The 27456-nt window shown below is 35.4% G+C and overlaps 1 protein-coding gene across 6 annotated transcripts in view; it reads right to left on the reverse strand.

Annotated features, from left to right (window-relative positions):
- ATF7IP (activating transcription factor 7 interacting protein) overlaps window positions 1–27456 on the reverse strand; it is a 126596-nt gene that overhangs the window by 49706 nt on the left and 49434 nt on the right. For 3 of the 6 annotated variants that reach the window (XM_045870201.2, XM_045870199.3, XM_045870203.3), the window contains exons 2-5: window positions 20706–22231; window positions 11323–11409; window positions 9599–9744; window positions 7716–7853 (exon numbers count right to left, since the gene is read on the reverse strand). In XM_045870201.2, coding sequence (XP_045726157.1) covers window positions 7716–7853; window positions 9599–9744; window positions 11323–11409; window positions 20706–22224 — 1890 coding nt within the window. In that variant the 5' untranslated portion in view covers window positions 22225–22231. Of the gene's footprint in view, window positions 1–7715; window positions 7854–9598; window positions 9745–11322; window positions 11410–20705; window positions 22232–23215; window positions 23334–27165; window positions 27266–27456 lie in introns of those variants that run through there. The other 3 variants (XM_064591540.1, XM_045870204.3, XM_045870200.3) reach the window with 3 other exon arrangements.

Genomic DNA, 27456 nt, shown 5'->3' on the forward strand with positions numbered 1-27456 from the left:
TTATAAATTATAACCAATGAAATATTGTATTCCAGGGTGTGTTGATAGCTTTTCCATTTCCATAAAAAAATCCACTTGAAATTTTGAGTATTCTGAATCTGTACAATGATTTGAAAGGAATCAAGGCTTCCTATCTAGGAACATGTTACATTTACAGTTGAACCTGTTGACTCAGATTTTCTTTTTCTGTACTTTTTCTTCACAATGGTCTTGAAATTTTCTTTTTGGTTTATTCTTAACTACTTATTCATTTTTAAATATCTACCAAATGTACAACCTTTATCTCATATTTTCTTATTGTTTATTGTTGATATATAGAAAAACCAGTAGAAAGTTCTTCCTCAATCAGGCAGTTTCTAAATTTACTACTTTTTCTTTTTTTTTTTTTTTTTTTAAAGATTTTATTTATTTATTTGAGAGAGAGAATGAAAGACAGAGAGCATGAGAGGGAGGAGGGTCCGAGGGAGAAGCAGACCCCCTGCTGAGCAGGGAGCCCGATGCGGGACTCGATCCCAGGACCCCGGGATCATGACCTGAGCCGAAGGCAGTCGCTTAACCAACTGAGCCACCCAGGCGCCCAATTTACTACTTTTTCAACAGTTTGCCAAGTTAATTCTATTGTGTTCCCAATCATTACTCTTAATTTCTTTTTCCTGTCATTATTTTATTGCTAAGACTGCCATCAAAACTCTAAATAGCAGCATAGATAATAGACATCTTTGTCCTAGTCTCAACTTCAATAGAAATACTTCCATGATCCACTAGTAAATATGATATGGGTTATAATCTGAACAGAGTTCCTTATAATTTTAGGCTTTCTACTTCCTTACTAAATAAAATGGACATAATAGGTATAAGGTTGTATATAATAATGTCCTCTTACTTAAAGAATCTCCTCTGGATCTCTGTCTCCTTTTTGAATCCTTATGTAGCTTATTTGTACTCGTTATTTATAAATAAAAAATTAATCTATTTTTAAAGTCTTCACAAAAGAATAAGGTTTTGTCTTCATTGCTCAATATTCAAAAAGGGTTGGGTTTTTTACATTTATTAATTTATTAACTCTTTCTGCCTTCTGGGAGTTTAGTCTGTAATTGTTTTTTCCTAGCACAGGACATGAACACATAATGTTCTGTTTTCCTGTTCAGTAGTAATGAATTTAAAATTGTAAAATTCCCTTTGAATACTGCTGTGTCTTTCACTTACAGGTTTCGATATGTAGTACTTTAATTACATTTCTGATCTAAAGAGTGGAGAATTGGGGCGCCTGGGTGGCTCAGTTGGTTAAGCAACTGCCTTTGGCTCAGGTCATGATCCTGGAGTCCCAGGGTCGAATCCCATATCGGGCTCCCTGCTGAGCAGGGAGTCTACCTCTCCCTCTGACCCTCCCCCTTCTCGCGCTCTCTCTCAAATAAATAAAATCTTAAAAAAAAAAAAAAGAGCGGAGAATTTCCATTTTTACTTCCTCTTTGCAATTATCTGGAAGTATGTTTGGCGGGTGGTTATGGTCTGGGAGGGATAGAAAAGCTAAATGTTTGTTGATAATTTCTCTTTTTATTACACATTTGCTACTGACTCCACAGCAAATGACAACCATCTGCATTTTAAGATGTTCTTCTAAGTTACTATAATGCTCATCTTGACAGAGCATCAAAGATATATAAATCTAAAAATTATACGACATTTTACACTTAAAAAATAATTAAAATCGGGGTGCCTGGGCAGCTCAGTTCGTTAAGCGGCTGCCTTCAGCTCGGGTCATGATCCCAGGGTCCTGGGATCGAGCCCCACATCAGGCTCCCTGCTCAGCAGGAAGCCTGCTTCTCATTCTCCCACTCCCCCTGCTCGTGTTCCCTCTCTCGCTGTGTCTCTCTCTGTCAAATAAATAAATAAATAAAATCTTTAAAAAAATAATAATAATAATTAAAATCAAGGAAATAACTGTTGAGATTTACTTTACCATTTGACATCTCTGAAAAAGCAAAAATACACAAAACTTTTTCATGATTCAGGAAGCAACCAATCCCTCAGGCACCTGGGTGGCTCAGTCGGTTAAGCATCTGCCTTCAGCTCAGGTCATGATCCGGGGATCCCTGGATATCGGAGGTCCCTGGATATCGCACTCCCTGCTCAGCAGAGAATCTGCTTCCCCTCTCCATCTGCCCCTCCCCCCACTCTCTCTTTCTCTGTCAATTAAATAAAAAATCTTAAAAAAAAAAAAAAAAAGCAACAACCCTAAAAAAATATACAAGATATCCCAATGCTGAAAATTATTTTCAGCTCTTATAAAATATGTTTAGGACACAGAAAAGGATTTAATAATTTAAAATAGGCTTTAGTAAAAGGATGTGGACAAAAGTCATATCACACAACAAACCAATTATTAAAACCTTAAAAATTATTTTAAATAATCCCAAAGTAGCCCATTTTTAAAAATATATAAGAATGACAATATGAAAATCAATAAAAATCTGCTTTCCTATATCTAGAGAAATTTATATCTTAAAAATTTTAGCAGAAAAGAGAACTTCATGAACTTTCCTCTCAAGTCTACATGAACGTTCCTCTAAAGTCTACATGACTCAATTCTATTCTCTCACCAAATTTTTCAATGTATAGTAAATTTTTATACTACTGCAAAAGGATCATGAGTCTCTTAAAAGTATTTTTTGTAATAACTGCTGTGTTTAAAAAAAGAAGGCACTAATATTAAAATTTGTTATATTAATTTATTCCTTACAGCAAAATATCTGAACCCAATTTATGTATTTGTTTTTAAATGTTTTAACTTTGAATTTTATTGAACTCAATATTAGATTTTGCCAAAGTCAGTCAGATATAATAAATGAATATATATATGCTAATTAGGGATATGTACTCATCAACTGCTATGGAATGAGCTATAGAAAATATATATGGTAGTATTTCCAAACCATTTGTTGTCAGCTGTAACTACAAAACAGTAAATAATTCAGCAAAGTATGTAATTATTTGCGGAACTATGTGATATATATGCTTTAAATACTGGGGAACTCGAAAGTAATTATAATAAAGATACTGGAACAGAGTGGTATCACCAAAAATGGCTGAGTAGGGAACTTCAGGGTTCAGTCCCTTCCCAAAAGCAACTAATGAGCTGACATGCACTGTTAGAATCAACTTTTGCACAACTCTGGAATCTATTCAAAAACTCAGAACAGGGGCACCTGGGTGGTTCAGTCATTAAGCGTCTGCCTTCGGCTCAGGTCATGATCCCGGGGTGCTGGGATCGAGCCCCGCATCGGGCTCCCTGCTCATGGGAAGCCTGCTTCTCCCTCTCCCACTCTCCCTGCTTGTGTTCCCTTTCTCGCTGTGTCTCTCTCTGTCAAATAAATAAATAAAATCTTAAAAAAAAAAAAAAAAAAAAAACTCAGAACAGTGGGGTATGTGGGTGGCTCAGTTGTTGTCCAACTCCTAATCTCAGCTCACATCTTGTTCTCAGGGTTATGAGTTCAAGCCCCATGATGGGCTCTACACTGGGTGTGCAGCCTAATTAAAAAAACTCAGAACAGCCAACGGAAGACTTAGGGAAGAATAAAGCTGCTACTTTGCAGTAAGCGAGCACTATGGTCTTTTAGGTTGTCCATTCATTATTCCCCACACCCAGATCAGCAGTGGCTGTGAAAATGACAGTTAGAATGCCTGGTATAGGCTTCTAGTGCCACAGGAAGCATATGGACCTTATTTTCACTGGCAACTTAAGGATCAGCACACAGGCCAGCCTTTGTTTCACACAACTCAAGTAATTCCAAGGCTGGGGTAGCATCACAGACTGCTTTTCCTAAAAAGATTTGAAGGCACAGGTATTGGCACAGCAGTCTGGGGTAAAGAACTACAATTTGGACAGGCAATAAATAGAAAAGCCTGGGTAAGAAAAGGTTGGGAAAGGTGACACATGACATAAAAGGGACTCTAAAAGCTCTTGAATTGAGAAAACTATGCAAATGCCCAGGAAAAAAAAAAAAAAAAAAGGCACAAAATGGCCTGAAAAGACCCTAAGCTCTCATTTATGCAAGCAGGAAGTAAAGGATAAGGCAAGTTGGATAGGGCAAGTTGTAAATGGCCTGGTTAATAAGCACTGAAGGAGTGCCCCAACAGAGCCAATCTGCAAAGATTAGGAGAGAATTTTTTTCTTTCTTCCTTTTTTTTTTTTTTGTGCTCCATTTAACTGTCAGAACATCACCTGACCACTAAGCTAATGAAACACAAACTTCAGTGGCCACACACAACAAAGAATCTATACTTTCCAAAAACAGTTTAGAAGTCATCAAATCAACAAACAACAAACCACAACAAGAAACATCAACAAGCTCTGGGTAGTGGGGAATAAATCTGATTCCCAGAACTGCCACATTATAATATTCAAAATACTCAAATTTCAACAACAAAAATTTAGGAGGCATATAAAGAAACAGTAATTAATTAAGTATGGGCCATTCACAGAAAGAAAATAATGAAAAGAAAGATAGCTAAGGTATTGGACTTACTAGACAAAGACTTTAAATAAATGGATTAAAAATCTGTTCCTAGAGCTAAAACAATGGAAAAGAACTCACACACACACACACACACACACACACACAAGAAACTGGAAAACAATGTCTCACCAAACAGAATATCAGAGATAGAAGTTGTGTAAAGAAAACATAGAAAATCTAGAGCAGAAAGTATAATAATTGAAATAAAAAATTCAGCAGCAGGGCACCTGGCTGGCTCAGTGGTTAAACATCAGACTCTTGATTTTGGCTCAGGTCATGATCTCAGGATTGTGAGATTGAGTCCTGTATGAGGTTTTGTACTGGGCATGGGCCAGCTTAAGTCTCTCTCCCCCTCTCCCACGGCACCTCCCCCACCTCTCTTAAAAAAAAAAAAAAAAAGTTATACATGGATTTTTGACTACACCAGGGGAGGGGATCAGCACCCAACCCCTGCATTATTCAAGGGTCAATCATTTATATAACACAGGCCCATTATATTATATATTATATAGCTATATATACTTTAGTTTTTTCCTTAGTGATTACTCTGCAAATTACACTTAACATCTTGAATACCTACTTATTTTCACTGTACTTTACAAATACTTTCAATAGCATACAAATATAATTATTACTTAGCCATAAAAAGGAATGCAGTACTGATACATGCTACGTTGTGTATGAATCTTGAAAATGTTATGCCAAGAGAAAGAAGCCAAACACAAAAAGTCATATATTGTAGGATTCTGTCCAAAAGAAATATGCAGAATAGGTAAATCAACAGAGACAGAAGGCAGATTAGCAGTTGCCAAGGACTAGGGGAAAGGAAAATGGGGAGTGACTATTTAATGGACATAGGTTTTCTTTTGGGTTCATGAAAATGTTTTGGAACTGGATAGAGATGACAGTCACACAATGTGAATGAACTAAATGCCACTGAATTGTAAACTAAAACAGTTATTTTGTTATCTGAATTTTACTTCCATAAAATACTAAATATCAGAACAACACAGAAAGAGACAGGGACTAAACTGAGCTTAGTAAAACTTAAATAGCATGGTAAGGGCAGATCATTATAGGTAACTGAATGGGAGAAATAGTATGAAGTTGAAAGCCTAAAATAAAAATACTATGAACATTGATACTCTGAAGGACAGTGTAGCAAGTAGCAGGTATTAGGAAAAGTGGATCAAAAACTAGGAGATCCAGAAATTAAAAATAAAAAATGAATAATGGCACTTGGTTGAGGAATCTGGACTATATGGAGGAGAATGAAACAAACAGTATTTTAGAAAGATGAGTACAATGGTTGGGAAGGACCAGCAAGAATTTAAAAAGTAGAACCAGAGTAATCACGTAAAAGGCTATTGCTATAATCAAGGAATTAGAAAAAGAAAATATATTTACAGTACTGTACCTACTGAAAAAAATCCACATGTAAGCAGACCTGTGCCTTGCGAAAAGTAAGAGGAAGCAAAAGATAGACTTTAATAAGAAATAAAACAGTTATAATTTGGCAACCCACTGTATATGTGAAATGATTGAGAGAAATCAATTTCCAAGAACTCAAAAACTATCAATGAGAAGAAAAATGGGAAGATAGTGCTTAAAGATTTTTCTAAGAATTCAAGAATTACAAGTAAGAGGAACAATGGCATGGGGGATTTATTTGTGAAGAAGAGACTGGATTGGCATTTAAAGGATTCAGATTCTGAGGCTACCAATAAATATATCAAAGTGAAATATCAAAGTAAAAAGTTTATTAAGTGTTAAGAGATTTGGACTTGCATGTTACATGAGAATATGGAAGTCAAAGTCTCAGATTTTCAAAACACAAAATGAGAAACAATTAATGAAATCACTTTTTAACTCATCAAGCATTTTAAAATTCTAATTCAAAATTCTTAACAGTATTAGTAAAATAAAGTTTAATAATTAAACAACACTATCACTATTAGAAAGACCTGCTAAAGGTAAAAAAGAGGACTAGTAATGCCCTAAATGGTACATTACAAAATAACTACAAAGATATTATTTAGATTATTATTAAAAAAGTCTCACTTCAAACAAAATTAACAATATGAAACCAAGAAAATAACTTCTAGGCTAAGAAATATATAAATTCTAGTCACTTTTGGTTGCAATTTGCTTTATAACTAGAAAACAGTGAGACCTTATTTTCATGGACCACTTTTCCCTCATTTGTAAAGTAAGGCTCTATAAGTGGTTTGCAAACTCAGCATCTGTAGACTAGGCTCATATTTCAGGTAGCCTAATAGAAACCACACATTTACTTATGACAGAATGAATGTACTGATAAAAATTTCCAGTTTCTTAGCCTTGGAATAAAATGATTTACTACAGCGTGTTATCATGCATTCATTTCAGTCATTTAGAAGCTCTGGCACTATATGTGTATGTATAATTATATTTAACAAAAAATGAAATGTAGTGATTATTAACAAATACAAATTAACAAACTAGTATGTTCACATCATAAGATCCACAGCAGGAAGTGGGTTAATATAAAAAGAATCACTTATAATAAATATTTGGTACTTATGACATGCTAGAAAATACCAGCCTTTCTTCAGTTGACTAAGGCTCTAGCTCTATTACGGGCTGAACTATATGAAAAGTTCATATATTGAAGTCTGAACCCCAAGTATTCTCAGAATGTGATTCAATTTGGAAATAGTGTCTTTACAAATGTAATTAGTTAAGATGAGGTTATACTGGAGTAGGGTGGGCCCCAATCCAATATCACTGGTATCTTTGTAAAAAGGGGAAATCTGGGCGTGCGCGCGCGCGCACACACACGTATAGTGCCATATGAAGACAAAGCAGTAGATGCTTCCACAAGACAAGGAATGGCCAAGACTGTCAGCAAACCATCAGAAGCTAGAGGAGACACATGGGAAAGTTTCCTTCTTACAGACTTCAAATAGAACCAATCCTTCCAACACCTTCGTCTTAGACTTTTAGCCTCCAGAACTATGAGACAGTACTTCCCTGTTGTTTAAGCTACCAGTTTATGGTACTTTTTTTATGACAGCCCTAGCAAACTAATCGTGACTCCTTCTACTTCTAATATTTATAAGTTAAATGTAATTTATTATCAACTTTGAAAATGTATCCCCAAAAATAAGTAATAAAAATAATGACACATGGGTATATAATTCAAATCAGTATACGAACCTGTAGTTCAGTAATAACTGTTTTATGCCTCTTGTTACATTCAATCTTTTCCACTCGTGTTTTCAATTCTGCCAAAGTCTTATCAAATACAGCACACTGTAGTGCACACAATTTTTCTTCCAGCAACCACTGTACAACCTAAGGAGATATATATTTCTTTGTTACAGTCAAAGAAGGCATTTCAGCAAGCAGCAAAGAGTAAATATTCTTAAGGACTAATAAGACAGTACCAATATATTGATTAGTTTAATGAGAAAACAAGCTGGCATTCATAACACAGTATCTGCTGAAAGCCTCTACTTCTACATATATGTCTACTATGATAGAATTATACTAAAAACAGAAAATTTCATAAATAATTTTATATTCAAGTTTTTTTTGTTTTTTTGTTTTTTTTTTTAAAGATTTTATTTATTTATTTGACAGAGAGAGACACAGCAAGAGAGGGAACACAAGCAGGGGGAGTGGGAGAGGGAGAAGCAGACTCCCCACTGAGCAGGGAGCCCGATGCGGGGCTCGATCCCAGGATCCTGGGATCATGACCAGAGCCGAAGGCAGACGCTTAACGACTGAGCCACTCAGGCGCCCCTATATTCAAGTTTTAATATTTATTTCTCATACCTTCTACTGTGATTCAAAGGAAACCAGTTAAAGGATCAGTTTTTAAAATTTCTAATCTGTTGCAAATGATATTTTTGTGAGACACTAAGAATATCACTGCACTATGAAATTTCTATAAAATACTTCTAAATGCTGGGGCGCCTGGGTGGCTCAGTCGTTAAGCGTCTGCCTTTGGCTCAGGTCATGATCCCAGCCAGGGTCCTGAGATAGAGCCCCGTATCGGGCTCCCTGCTCCACAGGAAGCCTGCTTTTCCCTCTCCATTCCCCCTGCCTGTATTCCCTCTCGCTGTGTCTGTCTCTGTCAAATAAATAAATAAAATCTTAAAAAAAAAACAAAACTCTAAATGCCTACTTACAATTTACATTATTTATCTTATTATGGATCTATAACAAATAGAATACATGGTACATGTCCACAGTCCATACCTGAGTAACACTGTTCCAGAGGAATACATTCTGAGTACACATAGGAGTTAAAAAACTCACATACCTATCTTCATATTTATAACAGCTCTATAAAAAGGACTAAATAAACATTATTACCTCCATATGACAAGTAAAAAAGGCTGGGAAAGAAAAATGACACTTTTTTATTGCCTAATTAATTGCCTTTTTCTAATGTATTTATACTGTATCTTAGTGAATAATCTAAAACCTAGATTATTTATAATTTCATTATTAAATCTATAAGACCTTAAAAAATTAATTTCACTCGCCTTTCATATTCCTCTTAAAAAGGCATCTGCCATACACATCTGTTAACACATTTTGAAAAATATATTAAGTACTACATATTTTCAATATTTCTAACTCTAATAGACATAGGCAGATGTTACCAAAGTCTGTATTTTAAATACTCCCCTTCCCTAGTCATCCTAAAGCCCTGTCCCTACTATTTTTAATAGTAAGCCTAAACAACATAACAAAGATTTACAATGTAGGAACTTACAATCATGAAACCAGCTTATAATAAAGATTAAAATGTTAACATATTAAAAAAAAGTTAAAATACAAGACTCTAATATTTCCATGGAATAAAGTTCAATATAAAAGAAAAAATAAAATCTGAAAACTCTTTTAAAAAGAATCAGAAAGTTCTAAAAATTAAATTATTAAGAATAATAAGCTCACCCACTTCCTTCAAGTTCTCTCTATGAAAAACCTAAATATGTCAGTAAAATATAGAATAATGTCAAAACCTAGAAGAACAAAGATGGTCAGTTTTTTATTTAATATGGTTTTTAACTTATAATTTGTAACACCTTTTGTAGCTTCTGGTTAATATCTCCTTTGGCTGTAATCTTCACTTGAAATTCTGCTTCATATTCTTCTTCCATATATCGACGACGTTTGGACTGTACATTGTCCATATCCTCTGATTTAGAACGTTTTCTTCTGGAAAATTCACCTGAGGACAAAAAGAATAATGATTAGTCAGGTTTTTATCACAGACCCTAATGCCTGTGTTCCATTCTCAGCAAAATATTATTCCTAGCTATCCAATATCATTCTCAATCAGTTATTTAATGAATGTTTTTGAGATTAGAAAAATGGATAGGTAGCTTTTAAACTTTGATCTTGAAATGATTTTCAAATGCTAAACAAGAACTCCCTCATGGCTAAGCAATGTATAATGTGCACATAAAACATTCTTTCCTTGAAATCATATTAAGATGGAGAATCACCTAAAATATGAATATGAGATGAGAAGAGATCATCTCATGTTCATTCCCTTTGCTAAATTTTATAGTGCATATGAATCCTCTGACAAAATATAATATTCATTCTCATGTCACAGATATCTAACAACTGTACATAGTTTTAATTAATTCTTCCTCTAAATACATTTTTTTCAGAATTTAGAAAAAAGTCTTAATCATTAGCCTTAGGAAAATAACATAAGACTAGTTATTTTTTTTTTTTTTTAAGAAAAGATTTATTTATTTGGGAGAGAGAAAAACTCACGAGTCTGCACAGGGGAGGGGCGGAGGGAGAGTAAGAAAATCTCATGACAACTCCCCGCTGAGCTCAGATCCCGACATAGGGCTCTATCCCAAAACCCTTGGATTATGACCCTCAAACTAGGACTGGAGCCAAAATCACAAGTCAGATACTTCACTGATTGAGCCACCCAGGCACCCAAGGCTAGTTTTTCTTAACATATCCTAATGAATTTCAAATAAAAATAATAAAATTTATGTCATTATAAAAGTAAATTTGGTAAAGATATTCAAAGATCTTCACTTAGAAAATTTGTATTTCAAATACTGGTAACATTCATGAGATTATAAGCAAATTTTATCTGGTTTCTTTTTCAATATATAAAATGTAAAAATACTAAAATCTCCACTTATTAAAGGGAAACTGTCCTTATGTAACCATAAGTATCCCTCTTTGCTTTTCTCTATACCCATATATCTATGTGCCTACTTTTAAAATCCAGTTCTACTCCATGACTTCTCTTATAATCATGACTTATAGTTATACACGGAAACCAGAATGACAAGGAGAGATACAGAACCTAGGTTTCCTGACTTCTAGTCCAATGATAATCTTATAAACCTAACAACACCCAGGCCCATCAAGTCCCCTTTCCCATGAAGCTTAGGAACCTAAGGAGACAGACACGTAATTTTCATTAACTTATATCACCCCCGACAAAATTCTTACAGCACCATGCTCTCAACATAAATCGAAAACCATTTATTTCAAGACATTCAGACAGTACCTTATTAAATATTAAGCATAAATCTTTCTTATAAAACAATGAAAAGTATAAATAAACAAAATAAAATACTGAAGTATATGAAATAATACTTTCAAAAATCCTTAGGTTAGTTATCAACAAAATGATTTAACTGTGTTTTACATAAACTGCAAAATTTTAAAATCATCTCAGGAAAGGAAATATATTTCACAGCCTTAAAAGAATAAACAATGAATAACTATTTTTCTAAACTAGTTCAGGTTTTTTGTACATGCTTACTTTTCTCAGAAGGTCTTTCATCATCTTCATTTACTACTTGCTCTTCTTCCTCAGGTTTGCTATCCTTTTCATGAGTTTCTACTTCTGCTGTAACAAAGAAAAGGAAATCTTACTTCCATCAGAATTCACTGCAGTTCATTATAATTTACAATTCTGGTGTTAACAATCCAGTGAATAAACTTTTATAAAATCAGTCCCAAAAGGTGAAATTTTAGGAATAAAAAGGGAACATAAGCATGGACTGGTAGAAATGAATGACCAAATCCACTTTCAAATGTTCCTCCAAATTCATAAAAAGCTCTTAAACATGGAAAAAAATTAATAGTATAAATTTTAAAACAAAGAATCTTACTTAGTAATTTACTGCCAACAGTAGATTAATAAAACCTATTGTAAAACATTTGCATTCCATTACATTCAATTATTAAAACTAAAATACTGGGGTGCCTGGGTGGCTCAGTCGTTAAGCATCTGCCTTCAGCTCAGGTCATAATCCCGGGGTCCTGGGATCGAGTCCCGCATCCAGCTCCTTGCTCAGCGAGGAGCCTGCTTCTCCCTCTACCTGCAGCTCCCCCTGCTTGTGCTCTCTCTCTCTGACAAATAAATAAATAAAATCTTAAAAAAAAAAACCCAAAACCTAAAATACTGTAGTGGTTTTGACAATTACAAAAAAAAATTACAAAGTACTGCCAAATTTGAAACATCTAACATTTTAGCCACATTAAATCATTATGTTACTTTAATGGTTATGAGATAGTTCATAACATAGAAATGTAAAAACTATCATAAAGATAACAAAAGTTTAACTTAATAGTTAACTGATGCCAGTGCCAACAAGAGTTAAGCGCATGACATACATTACTTTATATCCTTAGCATAATCCTACACTATAAACATTATTTCTGCCATCACATACATGAGGAAAGTCCAATGTTCAAAAACATTTAAGTAATTTTCACAAGGCATATAAAATATAACAGAGTGCTACCAAAAAAATACTGCTAAAAATGTCTATATAATTGCATTGTTACAATAAATAAAACCCCACATGTACCAGAATAGTCAATCTATTACCTCCTCAACTAACCTAATCATTAACTGGGGGAGAAGAACAAATCACTAGTATGTTTGGGCTTCTATTTTTTCCCCTTACATCACTGCAACTGGCTCCCCAGGGGTTTCAATAAGACATGCTGTTTCATTATATTCTACAACCAAAATTAAATACATAATCACAAGGAATAAACATTATATAAAGATTTTGATATGGCATTTCTTCTCCAAACAACAAGGTTTAATCCCAACAGCCCTGATGGTAGAAGTCAAGGCTAAAATAACTGGAAAGACCTTTTAGGTGAAAACAGGCAGATTACCAGGCTCATTGATGAAACTATTAAGGTTCTTAAAAATATTTTCAGGACACCTGGGTGGCTCAGTCGTTAAGCATCTGCCTTTGGGGGCTTAAGTCATGATCCCAAGGTCCTGGGATCAAGCCCCGCATTGGGCTCCCTGCTCGGCCAGGAGCCTGTTTCTCCCTCTCCCGCTCCCTCTGCTTGTGTTCCCTCTCTAGCTGTCTCTCTCCCTGTGTCAAATAGATAAATAAAATCTTAAAAAAAAATTTTTTTTTTCTTTACACTAAGGTAAAACAATAAAGCTGTAAAACATGACAACAGTCAAAACAAAACAGCACATAAAGATTACTAAAACTTTTTTTTTTTAAGTTAGCTCCACGCCCAATGTGGGGCTTGAAACTCATGAGATCAGAAGTTCACATGCTCTACAGACTAAGCCAGCCAGGCACCCCTACTAAAACTATTTTTAAGCTTTAAAATAAAGAAGTATTAAAAATAAATAAAAATAAATGAGTATCAGAAAATTAACTTTCCATTTACTATGCTCATTAGAAATATTTTAAGATTCCATCCCTCAACTTCAGTTTCAATGAAATGAAAATGTTTTGCTCCCTTGTAGATCACAAACTCATTACAAACCATTTTTTTCTATAGTTTTTTTTTTTTTTTTAAGATTTTATTTATTTGACAGAAAGAGACACAGAGAGAGAGGGAACACAAGCAGGGGGAGTGGAAGAGGGAAAAGCAGACTTCCCGCTGAGCAGGGAGCCCGATGCGGGGCTCGATCCCAGGACCCCGGGATCATGACCTGAGCCGAAGGCAGACACTTAACGACTGAGCCACCTAGGCGCCCCTCTACATATAGTTTTATAAATCCTCCTGATTTTGGGGCGCCTGGGTGGCTCAGTTGGTTAAGCAACTGCCTTCGGCTCAGGTCATGATCCTGGAGTCCCGGGATCGAGTCCCGCATCGGGCTCCCTGCTCGGCAAGGAGTCTGCTTCTCCCTCTGACCCTCCCCCCTCTCATGTGCTCTCTCTCATTCTCACTCTCTCAAATAAATAAATAAATCTTAAAAAAAAATAAAAATAAAAAAATAAAAAAATAAATCCTCCTGATTTTAATACTGAGGGTGGTGACTCCTGAGTTTCCTAGTCCCCAGAGTCTCCAGAGTCATAGAATAACTGGGTTGCTTGAGATGAAGGTTTAATAGTCTTTATTTGGCAAATTATGATACCACCCAAAGAACAAAATTAGCTATGGCTCCAATTAAGGTAACTACAAGCCAGATCAGCCATAATACAACAGAGCAACTGGCCTGCCAATTTGGTTTGAGCTCTCTCTTTTACGCATATGTTAGCTCCCTCTCCTCTTACAGATATGTCAAACTTAGCTTGAGCTTCCTCCATTTTCTTAAAAACCTCCTCCTATCACCCAATTCCCATTTTCCAGATATGCCTGAAAGATATGGCTAGATTCTCAACACTTTAAAACACTTATTGGAATTTTAAAATAGACACATTGGATTAAACTTTATACGTGAGTTTTATTCAATGGGAAGAACTTTGGAATAAGAAAAATGGTATTATTAACAGATTCTACAAAAAGGAACAAGGTCCTATATTTAATTTTTTGTTTTACAAAAAGCCTCTAGAGAATCTGAGAGTGGACCTGCTTAAACCCAGAATAATAACGAAAGGCCCACACACATAGACATTTTTATATATAATTTCAAGTAGTTCATGGAACACCTGAAACTCATCCAAATACTTAGGTTAAGACTGTCTTTTTTAGAATCTGTCTTCATTCACAGTTTCTGCTTTAATTCCTCTAGTCTTGAGTACAGACTTATCGCAAATTAGGCCATTTTCATATACAGTTCTATGTGTGGCATTCTTTCCTTTCAACCAGACTAGACAATAAGCTCACTAAGAACAGAATCCATATCTTGTAACTTTGGTAATCCTAAACACTTGGGGAAAGAGCTGAGACAAAGTAGATGTTTAATATCTATCTGATGACTACTATCTTAAATAAGATTTCATAAAATAAAGGTGGAAAAAGTGTATTGTAGAGGACAATAGGGAGTTAGTTTCCCATTTTCATTATTCCAATGAAATATGGACAAAAATAAAGTGTCACCTTAGATTAGACGCTGGCAAACATTTTTTGTTAAGACCCAAAAAATATTTTCGGTTTTGTGGGCCATATGGTCTCTGTTGCAACTACTTAACTCTGTCCTTGTAGTGGGAATCAGTGATAAACAATACGTAATATGTAAACAAATAGATGTGGCTCTATTCCAATAAAACTCTATTGACAAAAACAGAGCCTATAGGTTATAGTTTGCCCATTCCCTGTCTGAAATTACTCGCTCTATAAGAATATTTAAAACAAAACAAAAATTCCTACAGATTAATTAAAGACAATAAATCCATTAGCAAAATGAGCAAAGTAGATGAACAGGCAATTTATAGATAAGGAAATACAAATGACCAATAAACATATAAAAATTCTCAACCTCACAAGGCATATCAGGAAAATGTGTCATGATTAATAAGACATTTCCAGAAAAATTCTTAAAAGTTTTATTTAATATAAACTTCCAAATAATATCTTCTACAGTGAATTTTTGTGCTCTCTTTTAAAGCAAACTTGGGGGAAAAGTTCTATTTTATTATTTCCAATTCTCCCATTTTCTCTGAAACCCAATCTCAATTAGGATTTCAATTCCACCACCCCATGTCAAGGTCACAAATAATCTTCAGGTTATTAAATATTTGTCTCCCATCTTACTTGAACAAAATAGCAGCATCTGATACATAAACAGAATTGGGTTGATTACTCCCTCCTTGCAAAATCCTCTTTATTTGACATCTAAGATAACAGAATCTCCTGACTTTCTACCAGAAAAGCTGCTCTTTCTTTTCTTTTTGTTTCATATACTTATTTATTGTTTTTCTTATTATTGAAGTATAGTTGACATATAAGAGCTGCTCTTTCTTTGGTCTCTCTTCTTCATCTCCCAACCTCTAAACACTGGAATGTCAAGAGCTTAGTTCTTATACCTCCTCTCATCTCCATTTATACTCACTGAGGTGATCTTATCTTGTCACTCAACTTCAGCTAAGGTCTATATGCTATCTACTCCTAAATTTTTCTAAACAGTCCAAACCCCTGCCTTGAAATACACATATCTAATTTGGACAGAAACAGTCATTTGAAACTGATGTTCCTCCTATACTTCCCTTTCCAAAACCTGCTTCTTTGGTCTTCCTCAACTCTGAAAAGAAAAATCTGCAATTTCCACCAATGTATAGGAATAAGAGGTTCCACAAAGCAAAACCAAACACAGTAAGAAATAACTGAATATAAATGGATTGAGAAAATAAAGAACTTTAGCTGAACACAATAAACAGTGACAATAAAATATCAATAAATTTTAATTAACTAAACCACAGTAATTCTACCACTACTAATCTAAAGCAAAAATAGACAAAACCCATGAAATTCTATTCCTATGCAATTATCCTCATAAGCACTTATACTCATAATATTTACCTAGAGAGCTAATAGGGAAAAACAAATCAACCACAGATACATTATTCATTTGAAATAAAATTTGGGGGCGCCTGGGTGGCTCAGTTGGTTAAGCAACTGCCTTCGGCTCAGGTCATGATCCTGGAGTCCCGGGATCGAGTCCCGCATCGGGCTCCCTGCTTGGCAGGGAGTCTGCTTCTCCCTCTGACCCTCCCCCCTCTCATATGCTCTCTCTCTCAAATAAATAAATAAAATCTTTAAAAAAAATAAATTAATTTAAAAAAATGAAATAAAATTTGGAAGGAAACTGTATCAGAATTTAGTGTAAAATCTGTTTTAATCTAAAACATATTTTTCTCCTCAAAAATATTAAGAAATAGCAATGTTTATAAAACAAAAAAGCAGGCAGAGAAGAGCTCTCCCTCCTATTTCTCCATTAAGAAACAAAATGAGAAGGGCCAAGAAGGATGAAAAATGGAGAATGCCATAGCCCAAAAGCTAGAGTCTCAAGAGGGAGGGACTATTAAAGAGAGCATCCAAGTGTGAGAGAATAAAGACAAAATTTTGGATTTAAATCCCTGGTTTTTAACAATATGAGCATCAATGTCACTTCACTGAAAACAAGGAGGGGGGACTGGCAAGATGAAAATCAAAATCCAATTAAAGAATAAGAGGAAGAGAAAAAATAGTGCTAGCCTATTAACAGAATTTAAAGAATGACTATGAAAGAGAGTAAAGAGATAGAACAGGAGCTAGATAAAGAGTACATGGCCTGGAAAGTGAATGAAGATCAACTAATGGATGTACCTCTTCTACTGCTGTTTAAACTTTTCCAGACAGAAATCTTTATTTTCCTAGCATTCTTAATAAACAGATTATCATTTTAATCATCTAATGAATATCAGTTATCATACAGTACTGTGCAACAATATGACAGTATCTTCAGGCCTACTCAGTATATCTGCAATACTTTCTTAGGCCTTTCTCTTACTATTGTAAAATCAAAATGGCTTTTTTATTTGCTTTCTGATATCTTTCATTATTTTTTGTTGCTGCTCATAGCTATCGTAACTGTTATATTTAAAACACATTTGCTAAAGAAGTACCTGAAATGACAGAGGTTTATGTTTTCCTATTAGTACAGCACATAAATGTTAGTAGCTAGAGGGAAGAAGTGGTCCTCAGTACTTCAGTTTATAATTCTGTGTTCTGAAAACATTAAAAATTAGTCAAGAATACCAGGGTCCTGGGATCGAGCCCATAGGGCTCCCTGCTCAGTGGGAAGTCTGCTTCTCCCTCTCCTTCTGCCCCTCCACCCCTCCTCCCGCTCTCTCTCAAATAAATAATCTAAAAAAAAAATTGGTCAAGAATAAAAAAATGATGAAAGTAATATCTCAGAAGGTACACAGCAATAAAAATGACATGTACTATAGTCCCCCTTTATCTGCAGGGGCTATGTTCCCAGACTCCCAGTGGGTGCCTGAAACCATGGACAGTACTGAACCCTGTATGTTTTTTCCTATACATATATACCTATGATAAAATTTCATTTATAAATTAGGCACAGGAGATGAACAACAATAACTAAAAATAATTATAACAATATACTACAATAAAAGTTATATAAATATGGTCTCTCTCTCAAATTATCTTATTGTACTATACTCACAATTCTTATGATGATGTGAAATGTTAAAATGCGTACGTGATAAGATGAAGTGAGATGAATGACATAGGTATTGTGATGCAGCATTAGGATACTACTGACCTTGAAAGTTAATACTACTGAGAATAAGTTAGGAGGAGAATAATCTGCTTCCAGACCATGGCTGACTGTGGCTAACTAAAACTGTAAAAACTGGGGCTCCTGGGTGGCTCAGTTGGTTAAGCGACTGCCTTCGGCTCAGGTCATGATCCTGGAGTCCCGGGATCGAGTCTCGCATCGGGCTCCCTGCTTGGCAGGGAGTCTGCTTCTCCCTCTGACCCTGCCCCTCTCATCCTCTCTCTCTATCTCATTCTCTCTCAAATAAATAAAATCTTAAAAAAAAAAAAAAAAAAGATAAAACTGCAAAAACTGAAACCATGGAAAGTGAAACCATTGATAAAAGAAGACAACTGTAACAGATTCCGCTCCCATGTAAAGAGAACACAGTACAGTTTTAAGACCAATGAAGAAACTATACTTTATGTATTATACACAAAATGACAGAGGTTTATGTTTTCCTATTAGTACAGCACATAAATGTTAGTAGCTAGAGGGAAGAAGTGGTCCTCAGTACTTCAGTTTATGGGGATTTGGGGAAGGGAGGGCAGGAAATAAAAGTTTAGTTATCAGCTAAGAAATTAAATCTATCAACTACACTTACTCTGCTAATACCATACAATCAGATAAAAGTAAAAGTAAGTAACTGGGGCGCCTGGGTGGCTCAGACAGTTAAGCGTCTGCCTTTGGCTCAGGTCAGGATCCCAGAGTCCCAGGATCGAGCTCCAGCATCGGGCTCCCTGCTTAGTGGGCAGTCTGTTTCTCCCTCTCTCTCTGCTCCTCCCCCCACTCATGCTCACTCTCTCACTCACTCCTCTCTCAAATAAATAAATAAATAATCTTTTAAATAAATAAAGTGAGTAACCAAAAATAAACGCAAGTTTGAATTTTCAAAGTATGCAACATGGGTGGCTTAACAGTCATCTCATGGCATTTAATAGCATTAAGTGGGAAGGATGGTCCCTAAGATCAAAACCCTCACATAAAGGTAAAATGTATAAACTCATTAAATAATAATCTGAAATTTGTTAGGACTACCAAAAGGTTTTTTAAGGACTTACCCCAATACCACTTTCTCTATAAATACTTATTCAATGAATGAGTTAAGGTCACCTTAAATATGGTTACCTATTATCTTTCCAAAATGTAACTTCATTATGTCATTCTCCTCTGCTTGAAACATTCAATGGCATGGTAACCAAGGTCCTTCATGATATACTTACTTCTCTTATATTATCAATTATTCACTCATTCTACAAATATTTACTAAGCACTGACTGTAAGCCAAGCATTATTTTGGCCTGATGATGGTGGCTCAGAACAAGGGTGATGATAGTGGATGATAAGAGAGACTGGATTCTAAATCTACTCTGAAGGCAGAGCCAAGAGGATTTCCTGATAAACTGGTAAGATATGCAATATAAAGAAAGAAATAAGAATGGCTCCAAGATTTTGGCCTGAGCAAGTAGGACGGAGCTACAATTAAAGAGGAATTATCCTCACTAAAACCCTACGTTATATAAATACATCTATGTTTTTATAAAGTTACCCTTCTCTACACTCCCAGAATATCAATTTAACATTATTAGTGTGTTCACAGCCTTGTATTTAATGTCCTGCAACTGTCTGCATCCTGAGGACAAGTACTAAATTTTATCTTTAAATCCCCAGAACCAAAACAGCTTAGCCTGTCTCTCAATATAGTTTTAATAATGAATAAATGCTCTCTGAAAATCTAATAAGAAAAAAAATCTTTGCCTCCAATATATTGTGGGAAAAAACATCCCTGGGTCTCCTAGGCCTGTCTCTTATTTCTTTTGAACAAATTAGAAACCAAATGCTGTGTTTCATACTACAAGGTCACTCCTCTCAGAGTTCTAAGGCTAAGGGAATGGTGATACAATAAGAACATAAAGGTATTAATGCCACTCTGAAAAGAGTTCAGAAAATTTCAAATAGAAATCATGTTTGAGTTTGACCATGAAAGCAAAATAGGATTTTTCTCATTCTTTCCTTTTTCTCCAGGAATAACAGAAGAGATGGAAAGACAGGCTTTTGAACAGACTAAGAAGTTTATATTCCTTTTATTTAAAGAGTTTGGAATTAATCTAAAAGTAACAGGGATCCAACAAAAGAGAAGAACACAATCAAAACAGATTTAAGTTACAGAGAGATCATTCAGAAGATGCGGGGGGAAGAGAATCAAGAAGCCTGAGGAAGCAAATGGATGAAGTCTTTATCAAATAGATTATCAATCTTCAGGGTTTCTGGATTCTAGCAATAGTGGTGTCATTCTCTAACAAAGAATATTAAAGGAATCATATTTCACTGGGAAAATTAATTGTAAAATGTGATTTGTTACACTTGAAGCAAATAATTTAAACAAAAAGGCTTTTACATTCTAAGTTATTTGGTTGCTAAGTGATAGCCAGAACAATTGTTAGGACTTTGATCAATGGTCCAGCTTATCTCTCTATGCCTAGACCATAAGCCCCTTAAGGGCAAAGGCCATATTTTCCAATTATTTTAACTCCCTTCTTATCAATTCACACAATGTTGCTCACACAATGTTGCTAAATTCTGTTAAGAATTTATGAAGTTTAGAGATCATTCCAGTCACATCATTCTCAACTTTCTCAGCAACTAAAAAAAACTTAAACATGATAAGAATGCTTTATTAAGCAGTTTATTAAACCTAAACAAAATCTTTAAAACTTAAGTAATATGCTAACCTGGAGAGCATGTTTCATTTTGTGATATAACTTCAGATTCATCTTTTTCACCAGAAAGATCCTCTTCATCAGAGAGGACCAAAAAGGCTTCTTTTGGCAAACTCTCACTGCTTTCTTGTTTAGATGGTGAACCAAAAGAACCTTCCATCTTCTCTTCCAAATCTGGATTTGTCTCATCAATTGGAAGGAGAGAAGTTTTAGAAAAGCAAGTAAGTTCATCTTCAGCAGGTGCAAGCTTTTCCAAAATAGGAATAATTTCATCTGTCTCCATAGAATCTGTATTTTCCAAGATAATCTCATTTTTGTCGTCTTTTATAACATTTTCACTAATGGTTTCTGCAAGGTCTGCAGAATTTTCATCTTCATTCTTTTCACTTTGGTCAATTTCCATACTGCTAGATATAGCCTCCTCTCCAAGAGCAGGTTCTGTGACAGCATCTTCCTTTGCCTTCTTTTCATTTTCAGGAGGTAGATCTGAACAAATAACTGTATCATCTGTTTCCAGGGTTTCTTCATCAGCATCGATATTACTATCAGCTTTATTTTTCTCATCAAATGAGAAAATCTGGTCTAACTTTTCATCATCCCCATTTTTTTCAAGAAAATCATCACCTTTATTGCTACTAGGCTCTGTACTGTCAGTTTCAGGAACAGGTTCACAGACTGGTACAGAACTTGGTTCAAAGGTGGGATGAAAAGCTGATTCAGAAGTCAGTTCATCAGAAGTGGGTTCATCAGAGGCCAGATCCCTGGGGGTTTGATCACCAGAGGCTGGATTACCAGAAGCCGGATCACCAGAGGCTGGATCATCAGAGGCCAGTGCTCCAGAGGACAGATCAGCAGAAGCTGAATCACCAGAGGCTGGATCACTGGAGATTGGTTCACCAGAGACTGATTCATCAGGGACCGATTCACCAGAGACCAATTCACCAGAGAAAGGTTCACTGGAGACTGTTTCATTAGAAACTGTTTCACCAGAGGTGGTATCACCAGAGGTGGGATCACCAGAGGCGGGATCACTAGAGGCAGGATCGCCAGAGGTTAATACTTCAGAGGCCAGATCTTCAGGGGCTGAATCTCCAGAAGCTGGATCTGCCATAGCCAGCTCAACAGAGGCTGGCTCATCGGAAGCTGGTTCAGCAGTCAGTTTACAGACTAGTTCAGGAGCTATACTATTAGGAGACAAAGGTTCATGCTTTAAATCATCATCCTGCTTGTTTTTTATATTAACATTTAAGGTACAAGAGGTTTCTTTCCATTCTGATTTACTTTTTTCAGGATCAAAACAAAGCTCTTCAATGCCATTCACCTCTTCCTTGTCATTAATATAATCCATATTTTCCAAAGGTGAGGTTGGGTCCAAATCTCCATTTTCATGGTTGCCATTTAACAGCTTGACATCAGCTTTCAACAGTTCTTCTTTGACCTTGTACACTGCTTCAAGTTGCTGACGGTCACTCACTCTCATTGTTTTTCGAGCCTTAAAGACTTTTTTCTGAGGTTCTTCTATACTATCCATTTTGAATCTTTAAAAAGAGAAAGAGAGAGAGTTTAATAATTGAAACAGAAGCCACCTAATCATAGATGAACTGCAAACTGATCTTATAGGTAAGCAGCCCTTTATGTAATTTTGAAATAATAACATACAGAAAGCATAATAATCCTTGCTATGTGTTAATTTTCATATTAATTGGATTTGTGTAATACAAAATTGATGACAGGTACAAACCAGAGAAGATCAATTATCAGGAAGATTAGGAAAAAAAAAGTGACTAGCGTTTGGGGCAGGGACAGCAAGAGTAGGTCTTTAGAGCTACCCTTGGTGCTGGAACTGTCATATCCCCTCTTCTTCCACTTCCCATTGCAAACAATTAAGGCCATTCATTGAAAGAAAGGAAGAAAGGAAGAAAGGAAGGAAGGAAGGAAGGAAGGAAGGAAGGAAGGAAGGAAGGAAGGAAGGAAGAAAGAAAGAAAGAAAGAAAGAAAGAAAGAAAGAAAGAAAGAAAGAAAGAAAGAAAGAAAGAAAGAAAGGGAGAGGGAGGGAGGGAGCTGAAGAAAGGAAGGAAAGGAAGGAAGGAAGGAAGGAAGGAAGGAAGGAAGGAAAAAAAGGAAAAAGTAGTTTCTAGTTTTAATTCTCAGCAAACTAATGAAGTCAGAATCTGAAGGAGACACATAAGCATATGCAGCAAAAAAGTTGACAAAGAAAAATAAAACTATGAGAGACCAAAAACAGTAGAGGAATGGAAAAGAGGTATACAGGTAAGGAAAATTAAAAAACACATAAGATTACATTTGCAACCAGGCATATCTAGATTAACCGTACTGTAACATATTTACAAAAGATGACCATCAAAAAATTGCTAAGACAATTCACATGACAGGATATAGTTGCAAATCATATATTTGCAAGTAATTTATCTAAGAGACATGCATCTAAAAAATAAAATACTATTACAACTGAATAATAACAAAAATAACCCTATTATAAGTGGACAAAGTAATTGGGGTACCTGGGTGGCTCAGTCTGACTCTTGATTTCAGCTCAGGTCATGATCTCAGGGTTGTAGGATCAAGCCCAATGGCGGGCTCCACACTTGGCAGGGAGTCTGTGCTCAGCGGAGAGTCTGCTTGAGATTCTCTCCCTCTCCCTTTCCCTCCACTTCTCCCCACCCACCCCTGCTCAAGGGAGCACAGACTCGCTCGCTCTCTAAAATAAATAAATCTTTTTAAAAAAATGGACAAAGAATTGAATAGACATTTCTCTAAAAGATATATAAATTGCCAATAAACCAATGCCAATAAGCACTAAAAATGAAAAGATGCTCACATTACTAGTCATCAGAGAGATGTAAATTAAACTGCAATGAGATAACACTTCATATACACCAGGATGGCTATAATCAAAGAGAATAATGAGTACTGGTAAGGAGACAATCACACAATCAATGCTGGTGGGATTATAAAATGGTGCAGCTGCTCTGGAAAAGTCTGGCAGTTCTGCATCATGCTAAACATTAATCATTAATTTTCTATCTTTCCTCTTCTGCAATACACATAAAGCTATAAATTTCCCTTTGAAGGTTGCTTTAGCTGCATCTCATATTTTGATGCGTTATATCTTCATTGTTGCTCTTAAAATATTTAGTAATTTCCATTATGACTTATTCTTTCACATGTCAGTTATTTAAAAGTTCCTTAAAAAGGTATACATTATGACTGTGTGAAGCTCATTAAAAAAATACAAGGTTGGTTTCATACTAAAAAAAAAAAAATCAAGCAATGCAGATTATAAGTGAGTCATGAATCATAATGGCTTTATTTCAGGTTGAATCAAGGTGTCCATGTGATAAAAATATATTAGAACCCTAAGCCCCAACACCTCAGAATGTGATCGTATTTAATTAGAGTCTTTGCAGAGATAAAGATAAAATAACGTCATTAGGGTGGGCCCTAACCCACTATGATTGGTATCCTTATAAAAAGGGGGAAAAATTTTTTTTTTTAGTAAAGCAATAGAAGTCTATTAAGCGAAGATATAGAAAAAGCTCTCAAGAGTAAGAGGGGTCCTGACAGGGTTGCCCAAAAAGGGGGAAATTTGGATACAGATATGCACACAGAGAGCCATGTAAAAACTGGAGTTTGGCTGTCACAAGTCACAGCTAGCAGAGAGGTCTGCATGGCCCTAGATCACCTTGATTTCAGACTTCTAGTATATAGAACTACGAGACAGTAAATTCCCTATTTAAATACATACATACATAAATAAAATATAAGCAATGAATTCAAAATTCACTGCATAAACAGAATAAAGGGTGAAAATAAACATGAGATCATCTCAACAGATACAGAACATTCATTTGACAAAATTCAACACTGACTCATAATTAAAACTCTCAGAAAACTGAGAACAAATGTAATAAAAGTTATCTACAAAGAAAACTACAGATGTCATACTTAATGGGGAAGTAAGATCAGAACCAAGACAAGGATGTTCCCTATTACCATTACCTAGCCAGTGCAGTAAGGCAAGCAAAAGATGCAAGGACTTCGTCCTGGAGAAAACAATGTCACCAGTCTCTAATGGAATAAAACAGAAGTGTTTTACGGACGAAGATATACAGGAAACAAGAAAATTGTTTTCACACTGGATATTTACTCATCATCACCATTACCTGTAGGAATGATGGTTGGATACACTTGCTGTAGCTGGAGAGGGGGGAGAAAAACAGCCTCTGACACCTGGGAACTTAATCTCAGGCTCATAGCTAGACCTAGTTATAAATCGACTTGATGCTTACAGCTAAGCCATGTTGTTCTCCTGAACATAAAATCACCTCCACATTCAAATTAGACAAGGTCACTGTGCAACCATGAAATATCAAACCTCTCTCTCTGACTAAATGAGTGATGGCTACTTTTTTTAAAGAAAATAAATCACAGTTTTATCCTCACTGTAGTCTGTCCTCCCTACAGATAAGATTTATTGAGATAACCAAGCACAGAATTGCCCCCACTTTCTGAGAGCACCCAATCCAAAGTAAGGCTCTATTTCCTCAAACTCTCCCACAAATAAGCCAATGTCTACTATACTAAACCCAAATCCTATGTTATGTTTTTTTCTAATATCCTCTTACTGACTGATGTGCTTCAGAGTTTACCTATGGTGAGCATTCTTCCTCAGTGCAACAAGTAATAAACCCAACGTGTTCAATTAGAGGTCTGATTCTGGTGTTCCATTGTTCTTTTTGACCAAAAGACATAAAACAATGGCCTAGCCTATTTGCTAGAGGCCAATACAGCTTGAAAACCTACCACTTTGTTACAGTACTTCTAGACTGTGGTACATTCTGCATTCATTTGCTCACTTTAAACCAAATACTTACATTTCTTATTCTCCCTAGCCTTTTAATTATGGAACTCAGTAAAACTATTCAGAAAAATTATCTTTCAATTGAACAGAAACTTCAATGCAGAATTATCATAGGCACTATTTTAAGGGTTATTCATTATAGTCTACCATTTAACCTTCAAGTTTTTTCCCACCCACTATCCATTCCAAACTCATACTAAGTGAAAATTTTTAAGAAGATGAAATGCAAATTTTGTAGTCACATTTTCTTGCTGACTCCAAAGACAGAAAATAATTAAATTTATAGCATAAGGAATATGATGATTACCTTTTAAATATTTTTAAATACTGAACTGTAATTCTTTTTTTTTTTTTAAAGATTTTATTTATTTGACAGAGAGAGAGACACCGCGAGAGAGGGAACACAAGCAGAGGGTCGAGGGAGAAGCAGGCTTCCCGCAGAGCAGAGAGCCCGATGCGGGGCTCGATTCCAGGACCCTGGGATCATGACCTGAGCTGAAGGCAGACGCTTAACGACTGAGCCACCCAGGCGCCCCCTGAACTGTAATTCTTTTGGACTCTGACCTCATAATGTCCCCATTTCTCAGCTGTTATATGGAAGCTGACAGTTACTGACAGTTGCATTAATAGGAAGCATTCCTCTAAAAAAAAGTATATTTTCATAATTTTCAGTAACCCACTTAAGAACATATATCCTGCAGGACACCTGGGTGGCTCAGTCAGTTAAACATCTGCCTTTGGCTCAGGTTGATCCCAGGGTCCTGAGATCGAGTCCAGCATCGAGCTCCTTGCTCGGCTCCCTCTGCCTCCTTTTCCCTCTGCTTGTACACGCTCTCTCTCTCGCTCTCTCTCTCTCTCTGACAAATAAATAAATAAAATCTTTTTAAAAAAAAAAAAGAACATAAATTCTGTAGACAGAAACATGGATTCAAATTCCAGCTCTCCCATGTATTTACTATATATATAACACTGGGCAAGTTTCCTAACATTAGTTTCAGCTATCTTAAAAAGGGAGTATCATTATTAGTACCTGCCACAGAAGTTGTAGTCATGATTAAATGAGATTCTATACATTAAGGACTTAGAACCTAGTAAACACTCAATAATGTTCTCATAATTGTCTATGTATATTAAGAATGTTTTTAGACATAAATTAGAGAATCTGGAGACAAATTTCTCTTTACTTCTGGTATTTTGTAGATAAGTTAGAAAATCCAACATGCAAACATCACATTTAAAGTTAAATTGCCACCACCAAATAACATTTAATAAGAATAAATATTATCCAAGCAAGCTGGTTTTACAAATTAAATTGCCATTCAATTCGGTAATGATAAAGTACTGTACAAAGAATTACAAAATAACTACCATCTATACCCACAAGGGAGCACACTACAGCCATTTACCACATTTTTTATGGGTTCTAAGTATAATGAAAAACAGACAAAGCATAAGGAAGTAACATGAATAACCAGTTCAAACTAGTTCAGCCATATCTGTGCAAACCAATCAGCAGTAACTTTTTAAAAATCTATTTTGCATAAGGAAAGTATATTTAAGAAAGATACACATTAGAAGAGGGTGTGTTACCTGCAAACAAGTCTCCATGGCTGTACTACCGGAACAATACATTTCTAAGGATCATTTTAAATACGTCATCTGGAACTGAGATGCCATTCACAAAACTATTCTACAAAAGAAAAACTACTTTTTTAGGTTGCAACACTAGAATCATGAAGCTTTCGTATGACTGTAATTCATTTTTACAGGAAAAAAATTTCTATTTTATAGTAGAAAATGTCTGCCATATCTAGAAGTAAATGTGTAAAACGTGATGTACTTTCTCTAGAAAATATTTTTTCATGAAGAAGATAGTCAAAA

This window comes from Mirounga angustirostris, unplaced genomic scaffold, assembly GCF_029215605.1.
Source record: "Mirounga angustirostris isolate CCGP_5_RB_7025 unplaced genomic scaffold, mMirAng1.0.hap1 SCAF_5, whole genome shotgun sequence".
In the NCBI taxonomy this organism is placed as follows: Eukaryota; Metazoa; Chordata; class Mammalia; order Carnivora; family Phocidae; genus Mirounga; species Mirounga angustirostris.